The 21760-nt window shown below is 45.5% G+C and overlaps 1 protein-coding gene across 1 annotated transcript; it reads left to right on the top strand.

Annotated features, from left to right (window-relative positions):
* Positions 1–227: 227 nt before the first annotated feature.
* Positions 228–21514, top strand: LOC135805421 (nuclear pore complex protein Nup107-like). Its single transcript, XM_065319452.1, has 38 exons — positions 228–382; positions 1642–1742; positions 2566–2635; positions 2873–2903; positions 3113–3264; positions 3888–3960; positions 4432–4523; positions 4783–4853; positions 5361–5438; positions 5713–5764; positions 6219–6376; positions 7101–7176; positions 7870–7920; positions 8118–8180; positions 8503–8590; positions 8760–8833; positions 10088–10147; positions 10294–10371; positions 11799–11869; positions 12143–12191; positions 12419–12488; positions 12802–12872; positions 13106–13150; positions 13822–13860; positions 14305–14334; positions 14975–15041; positions 15235–15288; positions 15620–15726; positions 16557–16659; positions 17380–17468; positions 17805–17876; positions 18123–18176; positions 18506–18577; positions 18953–18997; positions 19307–19372; positions 19658–19774; positions 20158–20208; positions 21042–21514. The coding sequence occupies exons 1-38, from the start codon at positions 329–331 to the stop codon at positions 21144–21146; spliced, it is 2799 nt and encodes a 932-aa protein (XP_065175524.1). The 5' UTR covers positions 228–328; the 3' UTR covers positions 21147–21514.
* The last annotated feature ends 246 nt before the right edge of the window (positions 21515–21760 follow it).

Genomic DNA, 21760 nt, shown 5'->3' with positions numbered 1-21760 from the left:
CTGAAAATCGGGGAGGATTAGAATTTAGGAGGCATGCTACACGCGCGCGTACGTACCACGTGTCGATCGCGAGATCGCGTGCATATCGCGCGCATATGCACGCGCACGACTACGTAGCTTCGTGTGCGAATTAATTTTCCAGTGTTATGTTTCACTTTCAGCAAAATCTTTCGGATTAATTATTTTGAAAATGGCGCTACGGCAATTTTTTGAAAAGATCAAAAAAAGTAAAAATGCTACATTTCGCCAACAAGGTGAAAATGAAGAAGATAAGACTCAAGGAAAGTCAATGATGGTTTGATGAGGTTGTTTCACACTCCTGGAAGCAATGGCGACCGTGCTTCAGGATAGCGATGACGAAGTCATCAATGATGTGTGGCAGGTATGTTCCTCTCGCTAAAGCGCGTCATGTTCACGTGTATTGCGACCATCAACCTCGAGTTATGAAGTCTTATTGTGTGGCAATATTGTTTATCGATGTTATGTCTTGATGATGAAGTTGATATTGTCCATACTAGTGGATATCGTGGGTACATTCCTATAGCCCTAAAGTAGAGTAATTTTCCCACCCCATGCTTGCTATCGTAATCCGGAATTACCCAGATGGTATCATTCTGTGGCTGTCTTTTAAATCTCCAGCCATGCACGTGACCGACTTTGATATAAAAACTAGCACATGTACTGTAGTTAGTTCAGGCAATCACCGGCTTCCTACAGCAGATAAACCCCTGCAATAGAGAAACAGAGTAAGCCAAACTTGACTTTTGGAAAAGCAGTGTCAGGAGCTGTCTTATATTTTTGAATAGAGGTTACGCAAGAGGTACACAAAAGGAAGTGAATAGAGGTTACGTTGGAAGAAGACAAATCAGCACATGCAATACAGAAGCCAATGGAAATATGATGAAGCCTTTCCCACCATCTTCAAAATCAGTATAATAGTGGTAACAGAAAATGAGAAAACACAATGTCATTTGTGCAGCTTCGCAGACAGTTGGAATAGTGCCAAAAAAAGAGCTGGTTTCTGTGTGCTTACTGGTCCAACTGTAGAGCTTCTCTGTAGTTGGTGCCACTCGCGCTCTCTTTGCTGTTGCGTTGTCACCGCCCAGACCACCTAGAAAGCTGTATAAGTGACATTGTTTTGCTTGCTAGCTGCTATCACCATTGCGCCGATTTTGACGCATAGTGGTGTGAAAACGTCATCAGATTCTCCAGCGGTGTCTGTGTAACATGTGCTAATTTACCTTGTACCTGACAAAAGAATATGGCAGCATAGTCCTTGGATGTCTGCACCGTTAAAGCCATGGTGGTATATTCGACACATCGCTGCTTTCCTCGCTATTTTAGATACAAAATGACCCACCTACTATGCTTGGACATGAACGTCTAAGTCCACACATAAATTTTGATCTAAATTGTCATTTTCCACTTTCTGCTGGGCTGGAAGTTTTGCTAGTATGGTACTTGCTCCTTCATTTGCAAACACATGTCATCACAACAAAGGCCTCGGCCTGTGGGAATTGTCCCATTAAACATTTGATAATAATAATCACTTGCATCATGTACAAAGCCGTGACTTTATATTAATCTGAGACTGGCTTTATTCCGTGGTTGATTGCTATTGCTTTTTGATGTGGTATATAGTACTCGCAGTCAGTTGCCGCCGCCACTCAGTTCAGTGCTGCTGACCTGAATGCGCATCTGCAGACGAAGGAAGAGGAGCGCCTGACAGCCGGCCCTGCGAGGTGAGAACTCTTGTCCAGTAGTGTACATTTTCTATGCAGTTCTATGTAAATAAGCTACAAGGCGACAACAGTTTCAAAGTAAAAGTAAAACAAGGACGAGCTTAGAATTGGAAGTAATTTCATGATTGTCTATCACATGTTTTGTTTCTCCACAATATTTTCACATTTTACACCGCCATCACACATGTCGATCCAGCTCGTCCTTTTGTTCGCGATTTTGAAATATGCAGTTCTAGGTAGGACATTATTCAGGAGGACAGGAGAGGCGATCAAGACTGAGCAGAAGCATATGCCAGCATGTTCTGGGATGCAACGTTTTGTTCAGTACCCTATGCTATCCAAGTCATTTAACCTCGGATAAACAGTACATCGGCTGTAAGAGACAGTTTGCAGCCCGTGAATGTATGTTGTACATGTGATGAAATTTCACTGCACTACCGGTACATCTCCTGGAGGAGGGTGGCCCTTTTTGTCGGTGAGTGCTGCATTCTTCTACCTTCCTTCAACTAGAACCCTGCTGGTGTACGTGTTGATAACCGAACTGGTGTGTCGGCAATAGAAGCAGACAATGGGCAAAGTAGTACATTTGGTTTTGGTTGCAAGGTCAAAGATAGATTGGTGGACATGCTATCAACTGTATCAAGGGCTTTTGAATATAAAATAAACATGAAACGTGTGTTGGGATCTCGTCCCCAGTACACGGTGGACTTCATTCTTCGTCCTTGTTGAAAAATGAATGTTTCTAAAAAAAAGTAAAAATTCTTATCCTCACACAGGTAATTAGAATCCAGTGCTCTTGCTTTGACTGTGGTGTTTGTGATAGATTACCCAAAGGCCGCTATTCATTGAGTGCTGGATTCTCAGCTGTACCCAGTCCAGTTGGAATACGACAGGTGGGTTGATGGCTGTCCCAGTTCATGTTGTAATGTTGCGGTTTTCTGACGTATAAAGCAAGAGCCTTAGTTCGTCTTGGTTGAACTCAGTGAATTCTTGCAGGAGTTTGAGAATCCATGCTTTAGAGTTTCATTGTTTGCTTTTGTGGTGTTTCTGTACGATAAAGCAATTTACACGCGTTCCTCCTAATCATGGTCATTGGAAGTTTCTATGTTCCATCTTTCTTTCTTTTTCAGCCTTCAACCCGAACAAGTCTTGCACCGACTGGTAAGGGCGTGGTTGGTCTTCATCTCTGTTTCTACAGCCGTATTTCCAGCTCTCTTGTATGCTGCTCTAGAAGTGTTTGCTCTATTTTCTTTATTTTTTCTCCCTCTCTCTCTCTCTCTCTCTCTCTCTCTCTCTCTCTCATAGTCTTGAAAAGATATCTTGCTTCATAGTTGTCAGATCGTATTGCTTCTGTCTTCTCTCATCATCAGCTGCTTACAATGACACGTTCAATGTTGGATCTCGGCCCACCTCATCAGCGGGTGCAGCCACTGCAAGCACTGACATGAGCTACATGCCAGATCCGACTATGCTGAAGACGCCCCGCCAAGCCTTGTCTTTCATGGGAAGCTCCATGCTGGATGTAAGTTGTGCGGTGACGTGCATTTTTAGTCCTGCATCGCTATTTTGCTTCTCCTTGCTACCTACATGTCACATACAATGTATTGTGCGTGTTCAGTTGTATACTAGTAAAATACCTGCGCATGATTTTTGCCCAGCCTATCCTGTGCAGCTTGGTGAACTTCACTCAGGCATGCTAAGTGCTTACTTCATTGGCACACACACACACGATACAACGTTTTGTTCTGCTTCTCCTGCCCAATGCAATGGATCCTCGAATGGGCTGCACAAAGTTCTCCAAGTACTGTAATGTACCCTGCACCAATGTAGGATGTGTAGGAAATTACTAGGAATCCATGCAATTGGACTTACTGAGCTTTCTTATATGCACTTGCCTACGCTGTACTGTCGTGCCACACGTAAACTAATCAATGCTCAAAGAAACATTTTAGATTGTGTATTTATTCTGTGTGTGTGTGTGTGTGTGTGTGTGTGTGTGTGTGTGTGTGTGTGTGTGTGTGTGTGTGTGTGTGTGTGTGTGTGTGTGCGCGTGTGTGTCTGTGTGTCTGTGTGCATGTGCGTGTGTACGCGTGTGCCTGTGTATGTGTGTGGTGTGTGTTTGTGCTTCTTTCTATGGTTGTGCAGACACCAACGGGTGGCAGCTTTGCTCTGGCTACCGGCAACCTTGGTGACTTTGGTGAAGCAACAACAGCGTCAGGTATGTTCACCTTATACATGTACCTCTAAATGTTTACTCTAAGCGTGTAGAACATACGTCTTTGTATCACGAGCTTCAGTATTAGGTCATCACAAAGTGTGTACTGTTTACAATGCTGTGAATTACGAGCGCCCTCCACATCCTTTATGTCCATGTATGATTGGGGGGGGGGGGGGGGGGGGGGGGTGGATGTGTGCTCTTCTCCCCATTTTGATAGTTCATAGCAGAAAATGACAAGTAATATTAGTTGAGCATATCCAGCTATTGGACAGCAGAAATACTAGTAGCAGCCAAAAACAACTACTCGAACGTAGTCTTTATGCTGTATATACACTACACGACCTTCATGACCCTAGCATTGTCCACTATGTTCCTGTGTGTGTGTGTGCGTGTCTGTCTGTTTGTGTGTGGGTGTGTGGGTGTGTGGGTCTGTTTGTGGGTGTGGGTGTGTTTATGCTTGCCTGATTCTAGGTGTACCAAAGGTATTCGAGAGCTTCGAAGCCCATGTTCGACAGCAAAATGCTTGTGCTGATCCACTTCGAATGGCGAAGGAATTTGCTCACGTACGTACCACTTCAAAGTACTTCAATGTACAGTATCAAGGCGTTGCTCTGGATGGTTTTGATTAGAGTCTAAGACCTGAAAACCGGTAACTTGTGCCCATTGACCAGTTTTATGTACATGGAACATTTTCTGTCAAGAAAGAGAATGCGATGTCTCTCGTTTGAAGAGTTCTTACGTGCTTCTGGTCATGAGTGTGTGGCCATAATAATTACTGCTCACTGCCCTGCCCTGTCTTGTTTTTATTGTTGTTTGATTTAGTCTTGCCAAGAGGAATTGGAAATCCTGGAGCAGATGCAGACACAATCACAGCAGTACTTACCTACACAGAAGTAGGTTGGCATGTATGCCTGGTGTGCTCAATCAACTACAAGCTGTTCTTTGAATTCTTCCTTTATTGTCAGATTGAGATAAGACGATATCTATGGCTGCATGGTAGAGGACGAGCGGTTTTACTCGTAACTCCGAGGTACACGATAGGACGATCATTGGACATCTGATGATCGTTCTATCATGAAACTCGGAGTGCGAGTGCTTCGAAAACTCAGAGTCTCAAGTAAAAACTGCCCGTCCTCTCTTGTGTGCCTATGCTCTGTGTATTTGTAAATATTGAGCGCTGTAAGGCTGGTGGACTGCACACTTGTGGTGCAGTATACGTCGGCTACATCATGCAGGTTTGCCTACAATCTCACATGCCAGTGTTTGCCAGGTATGCAGGTACCAAGATATTGCTGTTGCCGTCTGTACCTGTCAGCGCCTTCATTACTTGTGGGTGCTCGCCCCGTGTGTGTGCGTGTGTGTGTGCGCGCGTGCGTGCACACGTGTGTGTCCATGTTCAGGCTAAACCAGCTCTGTCAGTCGGGATCGCATCTGAGAGAGGAAAAGCATGTGTGGCAGCTAGCGCATGCCCTCTATGGGTAAGCGCTGCTAGATGTGTTTTTGTAGCGTATGCGTAGACCAATAGGTTTGCCAGGTCTGTTGAATCGAAGTATGAAGTATCTGAGCGAGGAGATGAGTCTTGCTATTCTCGGCTGGCGGGGACGTCTAGCGTTTGGTTCTGGTGCATATGACAAGGAAGGTGTGTCAAATCACTTTTTACAACTTCATGGAATAGTCTCTGTTGTGTAGATTTGGTCTAAAGTAGCGTTGGAGACATGCTGCTCTATTGTTTTGTTTGTTTTTCTGTTACAGAGATCGCCTGGAAGGAACGCCAGACTCAGAAGCATGTGTTACAGATTATGTGGTAAGATAAATTTTGATAATGCCTGCGATCTGCTGTTTTTTGTTTACATTAACTTTGCGTACATGAGCTTACAAACAGGGCCGGTCAAGGCAGCTCGAATAGAGTGCTCAATACACAAGTGTGCAGAGCAGTATACACAAACAACGGAGGCAAATGGCTGCTCAGCTGTAACTTTAAGTTTCGTGCTTTTGAGCGATAATGAGGCGTTTATGTGTGGGTTTTGCGCCTGTGCGAAGCTGTAGTCCGTGAATTGCATGCATGTTCCTTTGCTGCGTCCATTCCCCTGCTATCAGACTCTTTCTTTCTTCTTTCTTCCTGTCTACCCCGTTTATCATACTGTTTTTACATTTGATTGCTCTCTTTGCTTTGACCAGTTCATGGTCATTTGCACCTATGACAGGAAAGACTGTGCGTTGCTCTGCCCCTGTCTTACTCTGGCTTTTTCTGTGTTCAGATGAACAAGATGAGCGAGAAAGACATTGCCAAGGCGCTGTTTGACCGTGACTCGATGGTGCGCGAGAGCCAGATGGTCGTGGACTGGCTGGAGAACGCGGCTAGAGAGAAGCTGGCCCAGATTGAACGTGTCGAGTTCTTTTCCGACATTGTCTGCTGGTATGTAAATTGACCTCCTTGATCTCCTTTCTCACTGTAATAATCATCATGGGAAAGGGTATCTTTGCCATCTTCGTATCTGCACTGATTTTTTTGAAAATGTGTCAACTATTAAACGTGTTGCTCTGCAATAAATGGATCCTGGGCTCCTTGCCTGGAATTAGGCTATGTAACGCTTTTTTTGGACATTTCGTTTACACTCATATCTCTCTTATCCGAACCTCGAAGTTCCGGGCGCCTTGGTCTACCGTGCACCCTGTGGGCAAGTCTTAGTGGAAACGTTACTGCATGTATTGTACTTCTTTGACAATTTTGATGGAAGTAGTGACTTCATATGCCAGATCACTGGCACTACCCCATCAAAACGTATGTGATACAGAGTTTCAGACCTAGTCATTTGCAACTTATCAGCAGTGCCCGGTCCCAGACCGCTTGGATAAGAGAGATACATGTATGAGTATACTTGGTCATCTGAAATGTTCCTTTTGGCCAGACTTTCGGCTGTCCCCTTACAAGCGTTCAGATTTTCCCCCTATACGTGGTATCCTAGCTAGCGCCTAAGTCATTAGCTCCCTCAGATGTAAATCGTTCGGACTTGGGGGTGATGTGCCGAATGATCTATGTCCTAGAGCACTGCTGGAGGGAGAGTACCAGGGACTATTTGCCACAAGGATATGAATTGAGTATGTAACACGGTGTTTTGTTCCTGTGTGCATGCCTGCAGGGAGAATACACAACACGAGTTGAAAATGAGTCGCGACGGCAATCAGCCCATTCCCAGTGGCCTCGTAACCGAATTGGTTAGTTGCACTTTCAAAGCTTTGTACCAGTGTTTTTTTTTAATAAAGGTGCAGAGAGCGCAGTCTTCTGGTTCAATAGAGTGCTCAATGCTTACAGAAGCAGAGCTATATTGCAAACATCGCACTGGATCAGTTGTCTGAGGATTGTCATGATCTGGCGTGAAACTATGAGTTACAGCTTAACCGTGACTCGTGTAAAAAGTGTATCTGTTGGGTATGTTCTGCTGTGAAACATCTGCACAAGCTACCGGTACTGTGCTTGTTGTGTTCTGCTCTTGCATGCCTGCATGCAGCTACCCACACACTATGGTGTGCAGTGAATGTAAAGTCTATCGGGTCCTGGAAATAATTTGTGAAACTGGGAGTTTCGTTAAGGGCACAGTGCAGTGAGTTGAACACAAGTGCCAGGTTCGGTCAGCAAGCCTGGTCACAATGATTTCTTTTTGTTTTGTTTTTGTGTGTGTGTGTGTCTGTATATCCGTCTGTGTCGGTCTGCCTATGTGTCTGTGTCTGTCTGTCTGTCTATGTATGTGTCTGTCCATGTGTCTGTCTATGTGACTGTTTTTGTGTCTGCCTATGTGTCTGTGTCTGTCTGTCTGTCTATGTATGTGTCTGTCCATGTGTCTGTCTATGTGACTGTTTTTGTGTCTGCCTATGTGTCTGTCTGTGTCTTTGGGTGTCTACCGTGCCCAGGACCCTGATGTAGCGATACGGCAGAAGAAGGCACTGTCAGATGATGATGTGGTATGTATCTCTCTGCTCCGTTCCTGGGCTCTCATTGATTTTTCCGAATATGTTGCTCAACTGTTCATACTTACAACCACAAGGAGAGCTGGCGTGATGTAACCAGAAGTCTAGACATCAAGGCCCTGTGACCAAAAGAGTACGCGTATGTGTCTTCTTGTGTATATCTCTCTTGTCACTGGTCTACTTTGCTGCAGCGCGATGAACGGCGTCTTCTGCGGCAGGTGTTTGCTTTCATTCGTGCTGGACAGTTACAGGAGGTGAGCGGTTGTGTGTGTGTGTGGTGGTGGGGGGGGGGGGGGGGGCTATGGTTACCAGTGATCAGAATTCGGAAATAAGACTATGCTGTGTACGACGTTCCTTTGGAATTCTCCGTACAGACTGCACCGTTGCCACCTGTTCCAAGCAGGTTTGCAAAAATCATGATTTTTGGTTTGTTTTGCTTACAGTCAGCCTCGGTCGGTCTGTGTGTGGAAGGAGAGGGCACTGTACTACTGTGCTCCACATGATGTCATTTGAGAAAGGCAAATTTCCAATTCATGCTAAAGTCTTGTGGTGATGTTGACGTTTTTGTTTTTACAGGCACAAGATCTGTGTCGTAAATGTGGCGAATCCTGGCGTGCCGCAGATCTTGAAGGCTGGAATCTATTCCACGATCCTAACTATAGCGGTAAGTTTCACCCAGGCATAGATACTTCAAAGTAGAATCATCTACCAGGCAAAGTGCTCCATGTTGCCTATCTGTGGTGCTTCTTGTTAGCTTAAAGGGCTTTCTACACATGCATGTTTGTATGTTGGTCTGACTAGCATGAATGTGGCTCCTTTGTTGTGTGGTGCAGGGAAAGGAGGCGCTGTGGCCGGCAACCCATATCGAGACGTGTGGAAGTACACGTGTTGGCAGTCAGCCAATGCTGTGAGTACTGCTGTTTACTAACATTACAGTGTACGGATTTTCACCCTGGGTGAGATTTTGGCGTGAGCGCACTGCTTGCCTTTCTGGCGAGCTGGGTCGAAAGCGCATGTCCACTGCAGTGGTGAGTGCAGACGAGACCTGCTGCTGGAGTGCGTCTAACCATTCCATATGCTCCTCGGCAACTACTACCACCGCCACCAGTGGTGGAGCACAGGAAACTTCCATAACTCGATCTGTCATGGAGGCCAGGCTGGTCATATCCATCGTGTTGCTGGCTGAGACCAGGACCATCCTCACCGAGGCAGGTAAACGCTGCAGGAACAATGCTCGCAGGAAACTAGCATCCACCCAGAACCTGTTGGAGTTTGCGAAGAAGCTGGGATGGCTTGCGATCTCCAAGTTCCTCATCCGACAGCAGTTCACAGAACCTGGGAATCTCCGTCCATTTAGTCTGCTGTTCCTTGATGACGGTGTACGGGTTGGCGCTAGGAGGATGCAGGACGAGCTCCCTAATTTCCTGGAGAAGCTTGACAGTCAAGGCGCTGACAACGTAGTCAAATTTAGTGCGCTCAGCCCAGGTCTGCTGAGTGCTGAGCATAGCCTCAGCTTACGCAAACCGAAAATGTGGGTCATGAGGCCAGAACGGCGGTAGCTTGATGGAAACAGCATATGCCTGTACATCTGCTGGTTGTGCCTGGTCTGGGATAGTGCAGTGATGGCCACAGCGCGGCCACGGTCGTGTGGACAGAGACATAGAGAGTGCGTTAGCCCGGCCACTGCCCACACCTGAACTGCACTGTGGGGTGGAAGGATTCGACATTTTCGGACGGTACTGCACCAACTGAGTAGTCCCTGTCGGGATCATTCAGGTATCGTGTTCGCAAAGAACGCAACAGTACTGTCTGCACATTGGGTGCTCGCTACCTGATCAATGTGCTGTTGTCAAAAGTCTGGCAGATTCTTAACATCGTGTGTAGGAACTGTTACTTTGACCCAGGGGATTGAACTTTGCAAATAAGTTTTCGATCGTAATTCAATCATTTTTGTGTGAGTCTTTCCCAAGAATATACTAGTAATCTGTAATGCAATCACGCTCATATAAGGCCATCTCCAGCGCGTTTGTGTGTGTGTGTGTGTGTGTGTGTGTGTGTGTGCGCGTGTGTGTGTGTGTGTGTGTGTGTGTGTGTGTGTGTGTGTGTGTGTACATGCGTATGTGTGTGCTTGCTTGCTTCTTTCTTTTTGCTCGCATCACAGGATGGCTACAGTCCGTATGAGCGTGCCATCGTTGCTGCGTATAGTGGAAATTTAGAGAAGGTAAGTTTGGAATGTTGTACATCTCTTTGCTATCCTTCAGGGAGTTTAGGCGTCTCTTTGTCTTGTTGCTTTTCCTTGCTTCAAATGCATTACTTTGTTTTTTTCAGGAGTAATCCATATCTTATTCTTTGCCCATCTGAATGCAGCTTCTGCCAGTCTGTGAGTCGTGGGAAGATTGCTTATGGGGATACTTCAAGACGCTTGTTGACGTGCAGGTGGAAGAGGTGAGCTTGGTGTTGATATTGGACCATTTCAAAAGTGCTTATCCTCAACCATCCCATTCATCCCTATTTTGCACTGACATATGCCTGAAAGTGAATGCCAACAATATTGGTTTAATTTCTAGGAGTGTAACGAACTGAGATTTCCAGCAACGATCATTCGCTCGAATTCCAATTCAACGAACGAATGAATGAATAACCGCATCCAAAAAATATTTTGTGCAAAGCCATCCTTATTCTGTAATAATGCCCAGGCACTGGTGACTGCGGTGGGATTCCCCTCGCAGCGGCACTAAAATACATCATTGTCACCATCTGGACACGTCTTAGACTCTAAGCACATTCATGCACCAGGTCAAGTGATATTTCAAACCTTCGAAATTGAATCCTTTTAACCCTTTCACTGCTGGCCTAGTTTCCCCCTGCCGGCTTAGCTTTCAGCGCACTTGGTTACATTTCAGACCCTGCATGCACGTCGCGGAGCAAAATCTTTCGTTGTGTTTGCATTTATTGATGGATTTCCACGATGTATGGCTTGTTGGAAAGGCCTGAGCCAAGCGAAGACTCTCTGGCAGTTCTCAGCTCCATAGGCATGCCAGCATCACTTCTATGTGCTCTAGAAGAAGCTACTAGAGCACATACATGTCTCAGAATCGCTAAACAACTTCATAATACATTTTCGCTTGCCGTCTCTCTCAAACTAAACCAAACTTCACGATTCAAACTGCGCTGCAAATCTGAGATCCAAGCGCTTTGTTTGATGCCCAACACGCTTGCGCTGTAGCAAAGGGAAATCCCCTAAAAAAAAGTGAGTCGCGAACAAAAAGTTAACTGATGGCTAGAAAGCGTATTTTTTGATTTTTTTTCCAATTCTATTCGTCATCGCTCACTCAAATCTAGTCCTATCGCAAGGTAATAGAAAGTATATCACTGGAAAGCTGAGTTCAACACCTTTCCAACGGCATATCGTTTGTGAAAATCGGCCGACGTTGACATGAGTTACGACAGTTTGTACAGTGATATATGCACTTCGTACTATTGCGTGGGCCATGGAGCGAGATATCTCATCATCCGCCGTTCAGGCACACTTTACAGAGCGAGATATCTCGTCATTAGCACTGAAAGGGTTAAATTTATTGGAGCACAGAAATTACAACCCCCATTAATTTCCTATCTCTTTGTGCTGTTGGGTAGATCAGAAAAAGGGGATGTTCTTTGGCTGAACTTTAGTTCTACCCACTTGTTCTTCAGTATTGGCTCCTTGGAAAGATCTCTGCGAGAAGATTCTTCCCGTATCTCCAGAGTGGCAAAAGGGGGAAATGCTCCACCAATTTCTTTTTCCATGCTTCCTGTGTTTGACACAAGCCCAGCTCATATCTAGAATGTGTTCAGCTTCAGAAAGGAAATTTCTTACTTGTGTTTTTGTTCAGGAAATTCGTCTTGTACCGCGCCTTGATGGACGACCGTGGGAACCACTTCCGGAGGGATATGGCGACAAAAAGTATGGCTTTCCAGGAACGTTGGTAGTCTGTGGTCGTTTGGATAGCTCCTCATCTTTCTCTGTTTCTGTGTGTGTGTATGTGTGTGTAAGTGTGTATCTGTGTGCATGCGAGTGTGTGCTCGGTTTCTTGCATTTCACCCTCTGCTTATTGCAGTTGGTGTGTTTTAGTGCTTTCGCTCTCCTTTGATATTATGATGTAATTGTATGTGTGTGTATGCGTGTGTGTATCTGGGTGAACATGTGCTTTCAATACTGTCACTTTGTGTTGTGTAGCTTATCACCCAGTGCTGTCTTTGATGAATTGGCAACGAATCCTAGCGAGGTAAGGTGTTCCTCGTATATCATTACCAGTGAGAAATGAACCTATTCTCTTTCATGTTATTGGATTCTATGCACGTGTTTATGTATGTGTAGCATGTGTACTTGCTTCATGCTGGCTTTCCTTTTGTTGTATTCCAGTTTAGACTGATGTCTTCCATGTCAGTCCATTGCAATGCACCCGATATTTTCTGTTGTGTGTTGCCCATGTGTTTCCACTTGCCACCTCAGTCCATGCGTCAGCAAGCAGCTGAACCGTTTCACGTCATTGAGCGGCACCTGGTTCTGAATGATGTTGCAGGTAAGATGCACTGGCAGTGTACACACAGTAGTGCAATCATGCTTCAGCCTGCACTGATGACGAGTGTATAGTTCTCTTTGTTCTTCGCGTAATGTCCGCTTCACTGATACTATTTATCGCTATACTAGAGTTAGTGTGTCCTAGTCGCCTATTCGTATAGTAATGTGCACACTCACAGGAATGAATCGCCGGTATTTTCACAATATGTAACCTCCAAGGCTTGTTCGTGTTTACTTGACTTTCTCGTTCATCAGTGTCTGTGTGTGACTGGCTGTCTCTTCTCTCCATGACTACTTGTGCTCCTTCTCTCCAGGTCTGTTGAACTCCTTCCATGATTGGATTGAGAACCACCCACATATGAACCATCACCTTCTCCGATGCATGGTAAGTTACTGTTAATGACTTTGAGACTGCACTGTTGATGCTCAAGGCCTCTCCGATGTCTGGATTTGCGATTACTACTTACAAGCCTTGTGACATTAGGCAACTTACGGAGGCGTAGAAACCAATGGCTATGTTGGCTGCTGGCACTGCCTGTAGTGGTTAAAACTTAACACAATAACAGTGCAGGACCGAAAACATGGCTGTTATCTTTCTTTTTTCCTTTTCTTGCACAGGCACACGTAATTTTGTTCATGCGGATGCTCAACCAGCACATGGAGGTACGGCGATTATATTCTCAGTGTGGGTGCCTGTTGAGCGGATGTCTGTACTTTGGGTGTATTGTTTGTTGTGTCACACATGCTTTGAGTGGGTATAAGAGCGCACTATTCTGAAAAGGCATATTTATTTGCAGTTGTGTACTGAACTCAGAAGAGGGGTAAGCACTGAGCAGCAGCTTACCTTGTGATGGTTGGTTGGTTGTGTGATGACAGCGCAGTACGGTGTGAGTGCCTGAGGGGCCTCTCACATGACTACTTGCAGTGCTGTGCTAGAGCTTACAGTCTGAACTTTCCGCCCAATGTTCAGTGTACCCTGATCTTGTATCTTGTACCTTTTCAGTTTTGCTGTGAACTTTCACTTATTTCAAAAAATATCTGTAGGACTGATGGTCATCTTAACGCATGGAATTGTGATGTCTCTTTCTCTCTTTTTTTCATTGTATAGAGATAATGCTAGGAATCGTTGGCCTTTCAGTATTCCAGTATCTGTGTGTTTGTGTGGGAGGGGGGTATGATTGTCGTGTGTGGAATCGTTTGTCTGTAGTTGAGCGTTCCTTTTGAACTGCTATGCATAGTAGCAGTGGTTTGCTCAGCTTTTCATTCACAGCACGATGTTTCTGTTGCGCCGCGTCTCCCTTTGCTGCTTGGTGTGTGTTGTTGTTTCTATGTAGACTACACTGTGTGATGAAGTACTTGAGGCATACATCCAGGTGAGTGCACTGTACATGTACAGACCTTCCCCGTGGCACACCACACATGCCTGCTGTTTGTGCCCACTCTTCGTCTTCCACAGAGTCTCTTCAGAAAGCATGCATTGCTGAAGTGTTGTATAGCTACTGCCCACTTCTGACATGACTTTGAGCCAAGGTTGTCTGCCAAGTTTGTCGAGGCGGTTGGTCAAGGTTGTTGTGAGGGTGTCTACGGGGCACTGTAGATTAAAAATAAGAATAAAAGTCATGTTACACTGACACCTCAAGACTGCTCCTGTAATCTTGATGTGTCGTGTAGTTCCATACATGTACACACCCATTCTCAAGACACTGCCAATCTGAACCAGTTTTAAAACTTACAGCATCTCGGTATTATCATTAGGTAAATTAATAAATGAAAATGAATGTGTTCACTAAGAATTTTCTTCTTCTTCGTGGCTGCAGTCGCTGATCCAGGACAAGCTGTACAATCTGGTGAGTTTGATTCAACTGTCATAACTTAGACTATCCAGTATTATTGCTGTTGCTAATCTTCAGCCTGAGGCCTGTGGTGGTGGTGGTGACTAGTATTACCAAGAGTAGATAAACAAGAGTGTGCAACTCGCGGATGGGTAGGCCCACGGCGGAATTTTTTGTTGACGTAATCTTTTCTACGACGCACGCGGTGCGAGTCTTTCGGAAAGTTTTCCCTCGTGCTCTTAGCCGGGCTTTACACTACAAGGTCGGTGCCCAGCACGTGCTCTCACACTGCTCTGCGGCAAACTGCGCGTTTCTCTGAAAAAAGGTGACGTCAACAAAAAATTCCGCCGTGGGCGGGGGTATCTGCAGATTGTGCAGGAGAGATCCGGAGTTGCACACTCTTGTTTATCTACTCTTGGTATTACATGTTAGACTACAGCTGATGGTGAATGTTGCTCAACTACCTGGTAAGTCTGTTCCTCGCAAATGTCTTCATCCTGTTAGTGTTCTATTCTGTTAGTCTTCTTCCCCTGTTTTTTTTTAGTGTGTGTTCTACCAGTATGCCTGATGGAATGACCATTCTTTGCTGAGACCAACTGTTTGTCGTGCTATGTTGTTTACATGCATGTGGGTGTGCGTGTTTGCTTGCGGTCAGGTTGCTACGTATACAGCCTGCTTGTCGCCAGCACTGCAAGTCAGAGTCTATGCGTCATTCCTGGAAGGTGAGCACACTTCATATGCTTTAATGCAGCACACTTGCAGTGCCATGCCGGCAATCTCGGCTTGGATATCATCATTTTTTGTATGGTTTCCTAACAGATGTCAACCCAATCAAGTATGGAGGTTTCAACAATGTTCCTTCGGAGCATGGTAGCTTTCCTTTTATGCACCACTTTGTTTTCCCCTTGTCTGTAGGTATTGAAGAGAAGGACGAGAAACGATCACTTCTAGACCTTGCTGAGAAAGCCGGTGAGTACTTTATTTGAGCTTAGTGTATCAGTCGCACGCTAAGACAGTAAGTGAACAGTGAGGAATATCTGTATTCCCTATGACAAACAAGCAACGCTCTTGTCCTGAAAGCAGAGGAACAGCGACTTTGCTCTGCCCTGTAGAACTAAGAATGCTGTATCGGTGTATCTTCATGTTGCATGGGAACTGTGCTGTCGCATTCTGCAAGCTCATGTTGCCAATAGTGCTGTATTGGTGTATCTTCATGTTGCATGGGAACTGTGCTGTCGCATTCTGCAAGCTCATGTTGCCAATGATGCTGTGTTATCACTGTGACTGTGCTTGCACTCAGGTCTTGATGTTGCGAAAATCGCCAAGCTTGTCGTGGAGAATATCAGGTGTCGCGGAGCTGACGAACTGCGGCCGGATATGGAGACTGCACAGACTTCACTGACAGAGGTGAGAGACAGACAGACATCATTATTCTGAAGAAAACAATGAATCGTCAAAACATCAAATACATCAGTGCAGTCTTGCTCCTGTTGTGTGGTGCGGCTATCTATCCTTGTAGACAGACAGGCAAACCAATTACTTGCAGAAAGTCCACTGTGCCTGCTAGTACCAGTGTACAGTGCGTATCGGTTATAGCGTGGTCGTGTAAAAGAATATACTGCCTACAAAAATGAACTCTCATGTTTTCATAATCATAACATGGATTTCAAGTGCACATTTATTCTTACAAGCAATTTTATCCCATAGTAGAATATATCGGTCCTGAGAATGGACTTTGTGTAGCGAAACATGCCAGATTAGTACAAAGTGTATCGCCTGTAGTAATAACATCTGTCCAATTCTGTTCTGATCTGACTCTCGTTGCGTCGTAGTGCTGCAGATTCAACTGTTGTGGTCATGTAACTCATGTTGCATAGCCACATGGTAAGCCTGTGGGACTATGACCAGCCACATGCACAGAAGTACTGCGTTGCATGTACGATGATCTTCCTGCCCCTGCGCACATGCGTATGATATGCCACACCTGATTTATCGTGTGTAAGAAATATCGGAAATAAGAATAGAAAGTCGTTTTTCAAACACCCACGCTATAACCGATACCTACTGTACATGTACTACAATATCACATGCACTCCCGTGCAAGAACTACTGGTGTAGGTGGTGATGGTGACTTGTTCTGTTTTCAACGCCTGTGTAGCAGTATGCTGTACTTACCGCCTGTGGCTGTTGCTGTACTTTTCGCCATGCATCTACTTGTGTTGTGTTGGCACCGATAGGCGGATGAACGGCGTATTGCTGCGCTCGACTGGCTAGTGTTTGAAAAGTCACAGCGCAGTGAAGCTGTACACCAGGCTTGCGCTCTGATCAGATCTTTCCTGGGTGAGTTTTAAGACTACTGTAATTTCACAAATTTTCGGTGTACTTTTATTTTCGGCGCTTTCGGTGCGTCTGTTTCACGCCTAACATTTCAATACACCGAACGAACACTAACACACATAGTCCAATAGGGAACTGCTTCTCTGTACCTAAAATTTCTGTTCACCTAACCTGGCCTTTCGCCCTCGTACCAAAAATATTGAGCGCCTAAAATTTCTGAAATTCGAGTACATGCACATGAGATCATGCACATGAGATCTTCATGAGATCTTCTGAATCATGTTCTGAATCATGTTCTGAGGGTGTTCTGGTCTGGTCAGTGCTGAATCATGTACAGTGTGCTGGTCTGGTCAGTGCTGAATCATGTACAGTGTGCTGGTCTGGTCAGTGCTGAATCATCTACAGTGTGCTGGTCTGGTCAGTGCGATCTGACCACTAGTGCGTTTTGCACCGCAGAGCCAAGCCTTTGATGAGAACTTTTATCTTCTCATTTGTACGGTTCTCTCTCTCTCTCTCTCTCTCTCTCTCTCTCTCTCTCTCTGTGTCTGTCTGTCTGTCTCTCTCTCTCTCTCTCTCTCTCTCTCTCTCTCTCTCTCTCTCTCTCTCTCTCTCTCTCTCTCTCTCTCTCTCTCTCTACTGTATGAGAGAGTTCCATCTCATGATGTTGAGCACTCTTCATTGGGTGGGCTATGCCACTGCTGTATTGCATGCTGTTCTGCACAGCCACCAAGAAGCATGTTGCAGCGCGTGCTGTGTTGGACAAGGTCCCGTCAGGTTCTCTTCACGTTATCCAGGAAGAGTGGAAGACCAAGGTGTGTTCATGCTGCTGCTGCCACCCTCATTGGCACCAAACTCCTGTGGTCTGGATCATCTTTGTACTGTGTTTGAGGGTGTACGTGCAGTGAAGACGCACGCTTACTCTGCTAGCGCAGTGACATTGCTACATTGCAGTTAGAAGTATGTTTGCCATTGAATGTGTTCTGACTGCTGTGGCTATACAGCTGTGCTTGGGAGTTTAGTAGTTTCTACCTTGTGTGAGGGTGTGGTGTATACTGCATGGCGTTTTGTACCGTGTGCAATCAGTGTTTAGGAACATAACCTGTTGCCTTCAGCCCGTTCCCCCGTTTCTCTCATTGTATGTGATCTAGACTGGGTCTACCCTGCTTCCAGCGGAGGACGAGAACTCCATCCATGAGCTGACGGGCTTAGAAGCGTATCTGGTGAGTTTATGCCATTGGTCATTCTGCGTGCGGCACGGCGTGCGCTCACATGCCTTTGCTGAGGATGTTGATTTTTATAATATTATGTCCATGGTCCTTTTCTCACGGGAAGATCAATGGAAATGTGTTGAATGGTGTAGAGTGGCTTAAACTCTGCTTGCCAAGGCGTGCAGTGGATAGTGTTCCCGCTGTTTTGCATGCATTTTCTTTATGGAATGTTGGTACTTGTGCTGTTGTTTGCTCCAGCTTGCACTGAGCTCGTTTGATGAGTGGTTCCGTCACTACTACAATAGCAAACCAGTAAGTGAAATCATGCCAGCTAAGTTTTGCGAAGTGCGTGTAGTCAGCCGCATAGCCCAATGGTGGTGGTGGTGGTGCTTGGTGTTCTCGGAGAGTCGATTTACACTATTTACACGGTGCATTTTCAATGGCCACATGCTACTGCTCACCTTCTTTCATGTGTGTCATTGTATATAATTATCTTGTACAATTCTTTGCAACCTGTTGAACTATAGCTGGGTATGTTAAATCGTACTGTTTTATCCCTCTCAAATTTGATTTCTTGAAATTGAAAGTGTTGTTGGTGTGATGTTCCCATGTGTGGTATCTGTGTTTGTGTGCACCATTAGGCTGAGCCTACCCGTGCAGTCTCATCGTTTACCGAGCAGGTCGCACTGGAGCAGGAGAATAAGCAGTACCAGGTACATAGATGGGGTGCACATAACATTGTGTGATTGCTGTGCAGCATGTGCATGGGGGTGCATGTGTGTGATTGCTGTTACTGCTTTGCTACAATAGACGTTTGGGGCTCAACGACACAAGTCTTCAGAGCTGCGAACTGATATTGACAACCTCATGACATGTATTTGTTGTAGAGAGCGTACTGAGGTCAGGTTGTTGAGGCAGAGTTGCCTTCAGTGCTGCCCGTGTACAGTGGTCCAGATTTCACTTACAATAACAGTACCACAATCATGTACAGTAGTTGTGCTACGCGTATCTGTGCTAGCAGTTCCTGTTGTTATTCTGGTGTGTTATTCTGGTGTGTTTGTTTGTTTTTTTCTTCTGTGCATGTACAGGTGGACTTGCAGCGCTGGGAGTATGCCTTGCAAGCATGTACACAGGTGAGTGAGCAATTGGCCTAATGTCTGAATGGGTTAGGGTACCGGAGAGAGAGAGAGAGAGAGAGAGAGAGAGAGAGAGAGAGAGAGAGAGAGAGAGAGAGAGAGAGAGAGAGAGAGAGAGAGAGAGAGAGAGAGAGAGAGAGAGAGAGAGGTGAATGTTTCGGACCAGGGTGGCCAGGATATAGCTGGGAAGGCAGTCTTGGGTCCAGCAGTGTTATGGGAATGGGAGGTGAGTACTTCTATAATGCTTCCTACTCGTTTGACTCTACATTGTACATTTATTTGTCCCTACAATGTGTCGTCTAACAGGATGCTGTTCAGAAGATCTATGCCGTCCTGATGTTCCAGGATGGTTGGTTGCAAGACGTTCGAGTGGTAAGTCTTAGGGGCCGGCATGTCCTGGTGTGTGTGTGTGTGTGTGTGTGTGTGTGTGTGTGTGTGTGTGTGTGTGTGTATGCTCACTTTGATTAGTCCAGTGAAGTTTCTTTTGCCTCATGGTCTTTCTGTCGCATGAACTGAGCCCCGTCAGTGTCAGAAAGAGCCCAACTGGTCAAGTTCAACTCCATTTTCCCTTGCTGCATTCGATTTATCGTGCTTGCAGGCTGCTGTTGGTTTTGTAGATTGGGTTGATCTTCTTGCTTCTGTTCCTCTGCACTACAGCCAAGTCAGGTGGATAGCAGTCGGGAGCAGCAGCTGTTGCTACTGAGGCGATTGTGCCTTCCATCGCTCTGTTTCCTCCTTGTGAAGATACTGAAGACTACAAAGCACGGCCGTGAGGTATGTGTCTCTCTCCTGTCTTCCATCACGCTGTGATGCTCTTTTGAGACTGAACCAGTATGATTATGTAACTCTTTCTGCATGTATCATGGGTATGGTGGAAGCCGATGAGTAGATTTCTGCGCTCACAAAACTAGGTTTGCTGTGTAGACTGTTGACGTCTACCTGTGTAACGTTACTTGTGTGGGGATTAGCAGGAATGTAGAGGTGTTCTATGCATGCATGTGGGAAAGTCCCCATACTCCATAGCACTGTGTACTAGTAGTCTAGTACCATGTCCCTGGTATTATTATCTTATGTCAGCTGACTCGTCAGCTTCACTGCTGTTCAGAAACGCTTGTTGTTTAGACTCTGTGCTATGGCTGTTTGGGTTGTTTTTGTAGTGTCTACAAGTTTCTGAAGTGGTTGCGTCTGAAGAATACGGTCTCTACGCTGTAAGTTGTGTGGCATTCATCATGATTCATGTATATACACAGACAAAGTACATGGTCGTACATACAACACACAGACAAAGTGCATGGTCGTACATGTACAAAATGCGCACACGCACACACCAGGGAGCCATGTAGTGTGCCATTTAGAGTTACATGTAGGGACATGTCGCATCTTGGGAATCACCATAGATGACACAAGCGGGTGAAGCACAAAACGTATGTGGGTCATTCTCCAGACTGCCTGTTCGAGTCACGATCTCACCCTTTGGGATTTATGCGCACTCGTGTATGCCATCAGTGGACGAGTTTGGGGTCCGCGTGTAGAGGCTTCAGTCGAAACTATGATTATTATGATTGCTATGTGGACCACACATCAGACCATGTGGAACGTCCAAACCCGGGGCTGAGATGCTGACCACTTTCGGGTACCAACTTACGATCCCGTGCTCTTTCTGAGGATGCAACTTCTCCCCATTGCCTGTGTACAGTGGTACCGTGGCATGCACTGAATGCACGTTATGCATTGTACAGTGGTATGCGACCATACGCTAAAAAATAGCCTATATTATGCAAGGTCACACTGAGTTCAACTTATTTGCACACAATGCCCCAGCATGCATTTTGGATGATTTGGCTTTATGTACCTGTGCAAGGTCAGTGCAAGGCAAGGTCTGTGCGGTTTGTAATGTTCACGTTGACGTTTGCTCTATCTCGACACTTTGCTGTTGTGACAGTAGTATTTCAGGAGCTACAGACTTTTCTCAGAGTCCCATTGTGCGTTTGGCAAATCGATACTTCTTTTCTACTTTGCTTCTGTTTTTTCCCTGGTGCAGCTTTTCCAGAAATCTGAACTGAAGCAATTTCTACAAGAGGTGCAGCAAGCATCAACAGATATACTTCGCACTGGTCTTGAGGATCCACTTGGCTATGATGTTTAACAACTGACCTACTTCCCACTGCTCTCAAGGATAACATCATCATCTTGCCTATGATGTACAGAATCATTAGAATGTTGTCAGTAATTTGCTAGCCATGCGAATAAATCCCACCTCTTCGTAACACGTTTGTATAAAGCCTTTATTTTCGTTGCGTGTGCTGTTCTGTGTACATGTAGTTAGTGCACGTGTGTTTTGCTATTGGGTATCAATTTTTATGGTTATGCGATTGTGGCTGACATCCACTGATGTATCATCTTATTACTATTAGGACTCTGTAGCCTGCTTTTAACTTTTCTCTCGCATGCTCTGCACGGCTTTTTGATGAGCAGCGCAACATTTCTTGACAATGGAAAAATGACTTCAGCATAGTCGCTTTGTGTTATGCACGTGTTACGTTTAGGTGCTGTTGGGCGTGGCAAGTGTTGGGATTCGAGTACGGTGTCCTACATGCCCCTATTGCGATATCAATGACTGTGTCGATTGGGGGAATCGCGGATTTATAAGAAAACGTCAAAATTGAGGAAATGTTTGCATCAGTGGAATCGCGATCACCCCCAGGGACAGTGTACAGTCAGACCTCGCTTATCCGGTCCTCGTTTATCCGGATCCCTCGC

Source organism: Sycon ciliatum, chromosome 1 (assembly GCF_964019385.1).
Source record: "Sycon ciliatum chromosome 1, ocSycCili1.1, whole genome shotgun sequence".
Classification (NCBI taxonomy): Eukaryota; Metazoa; Porifera; class Calcarea; order Leucosolenida; family Sycettidae; genus Sycon; species Sycon ciliatum.
Note: the sequence above shows the minus strand (reverse complement) of the source record. Positions and strands in the feature narration are given on the sequence as shown.

What these genes read in the sequence shown, in the direction of transcription:
- LOC135805421 (XM_065319452.1), top strand. Translation starts at nt 329, where the DNA reads ATGGCGACCGTGCTTCAGGATAGCGATGACGAAGTCATCAATGATGTG. An exon ending in CTAGCGCATGCCCTCTATGG is followed by an intron (nt 5,439 to 5,712) that starts GTAAGCGCTGCT and finishes TTTCTGTTACAG; the next exon opens with AGATCGCCTGGAAGGAACGC. An exon ending in TCTGATCAGATCTTTCCTGG is followed by an intron (nt 16,660 to 17,379) that starts GTGAGTTTTAAG and finishes TGTTCTGCACAG; the next exon opens with CCACCAAGAAGCATGTTGCA.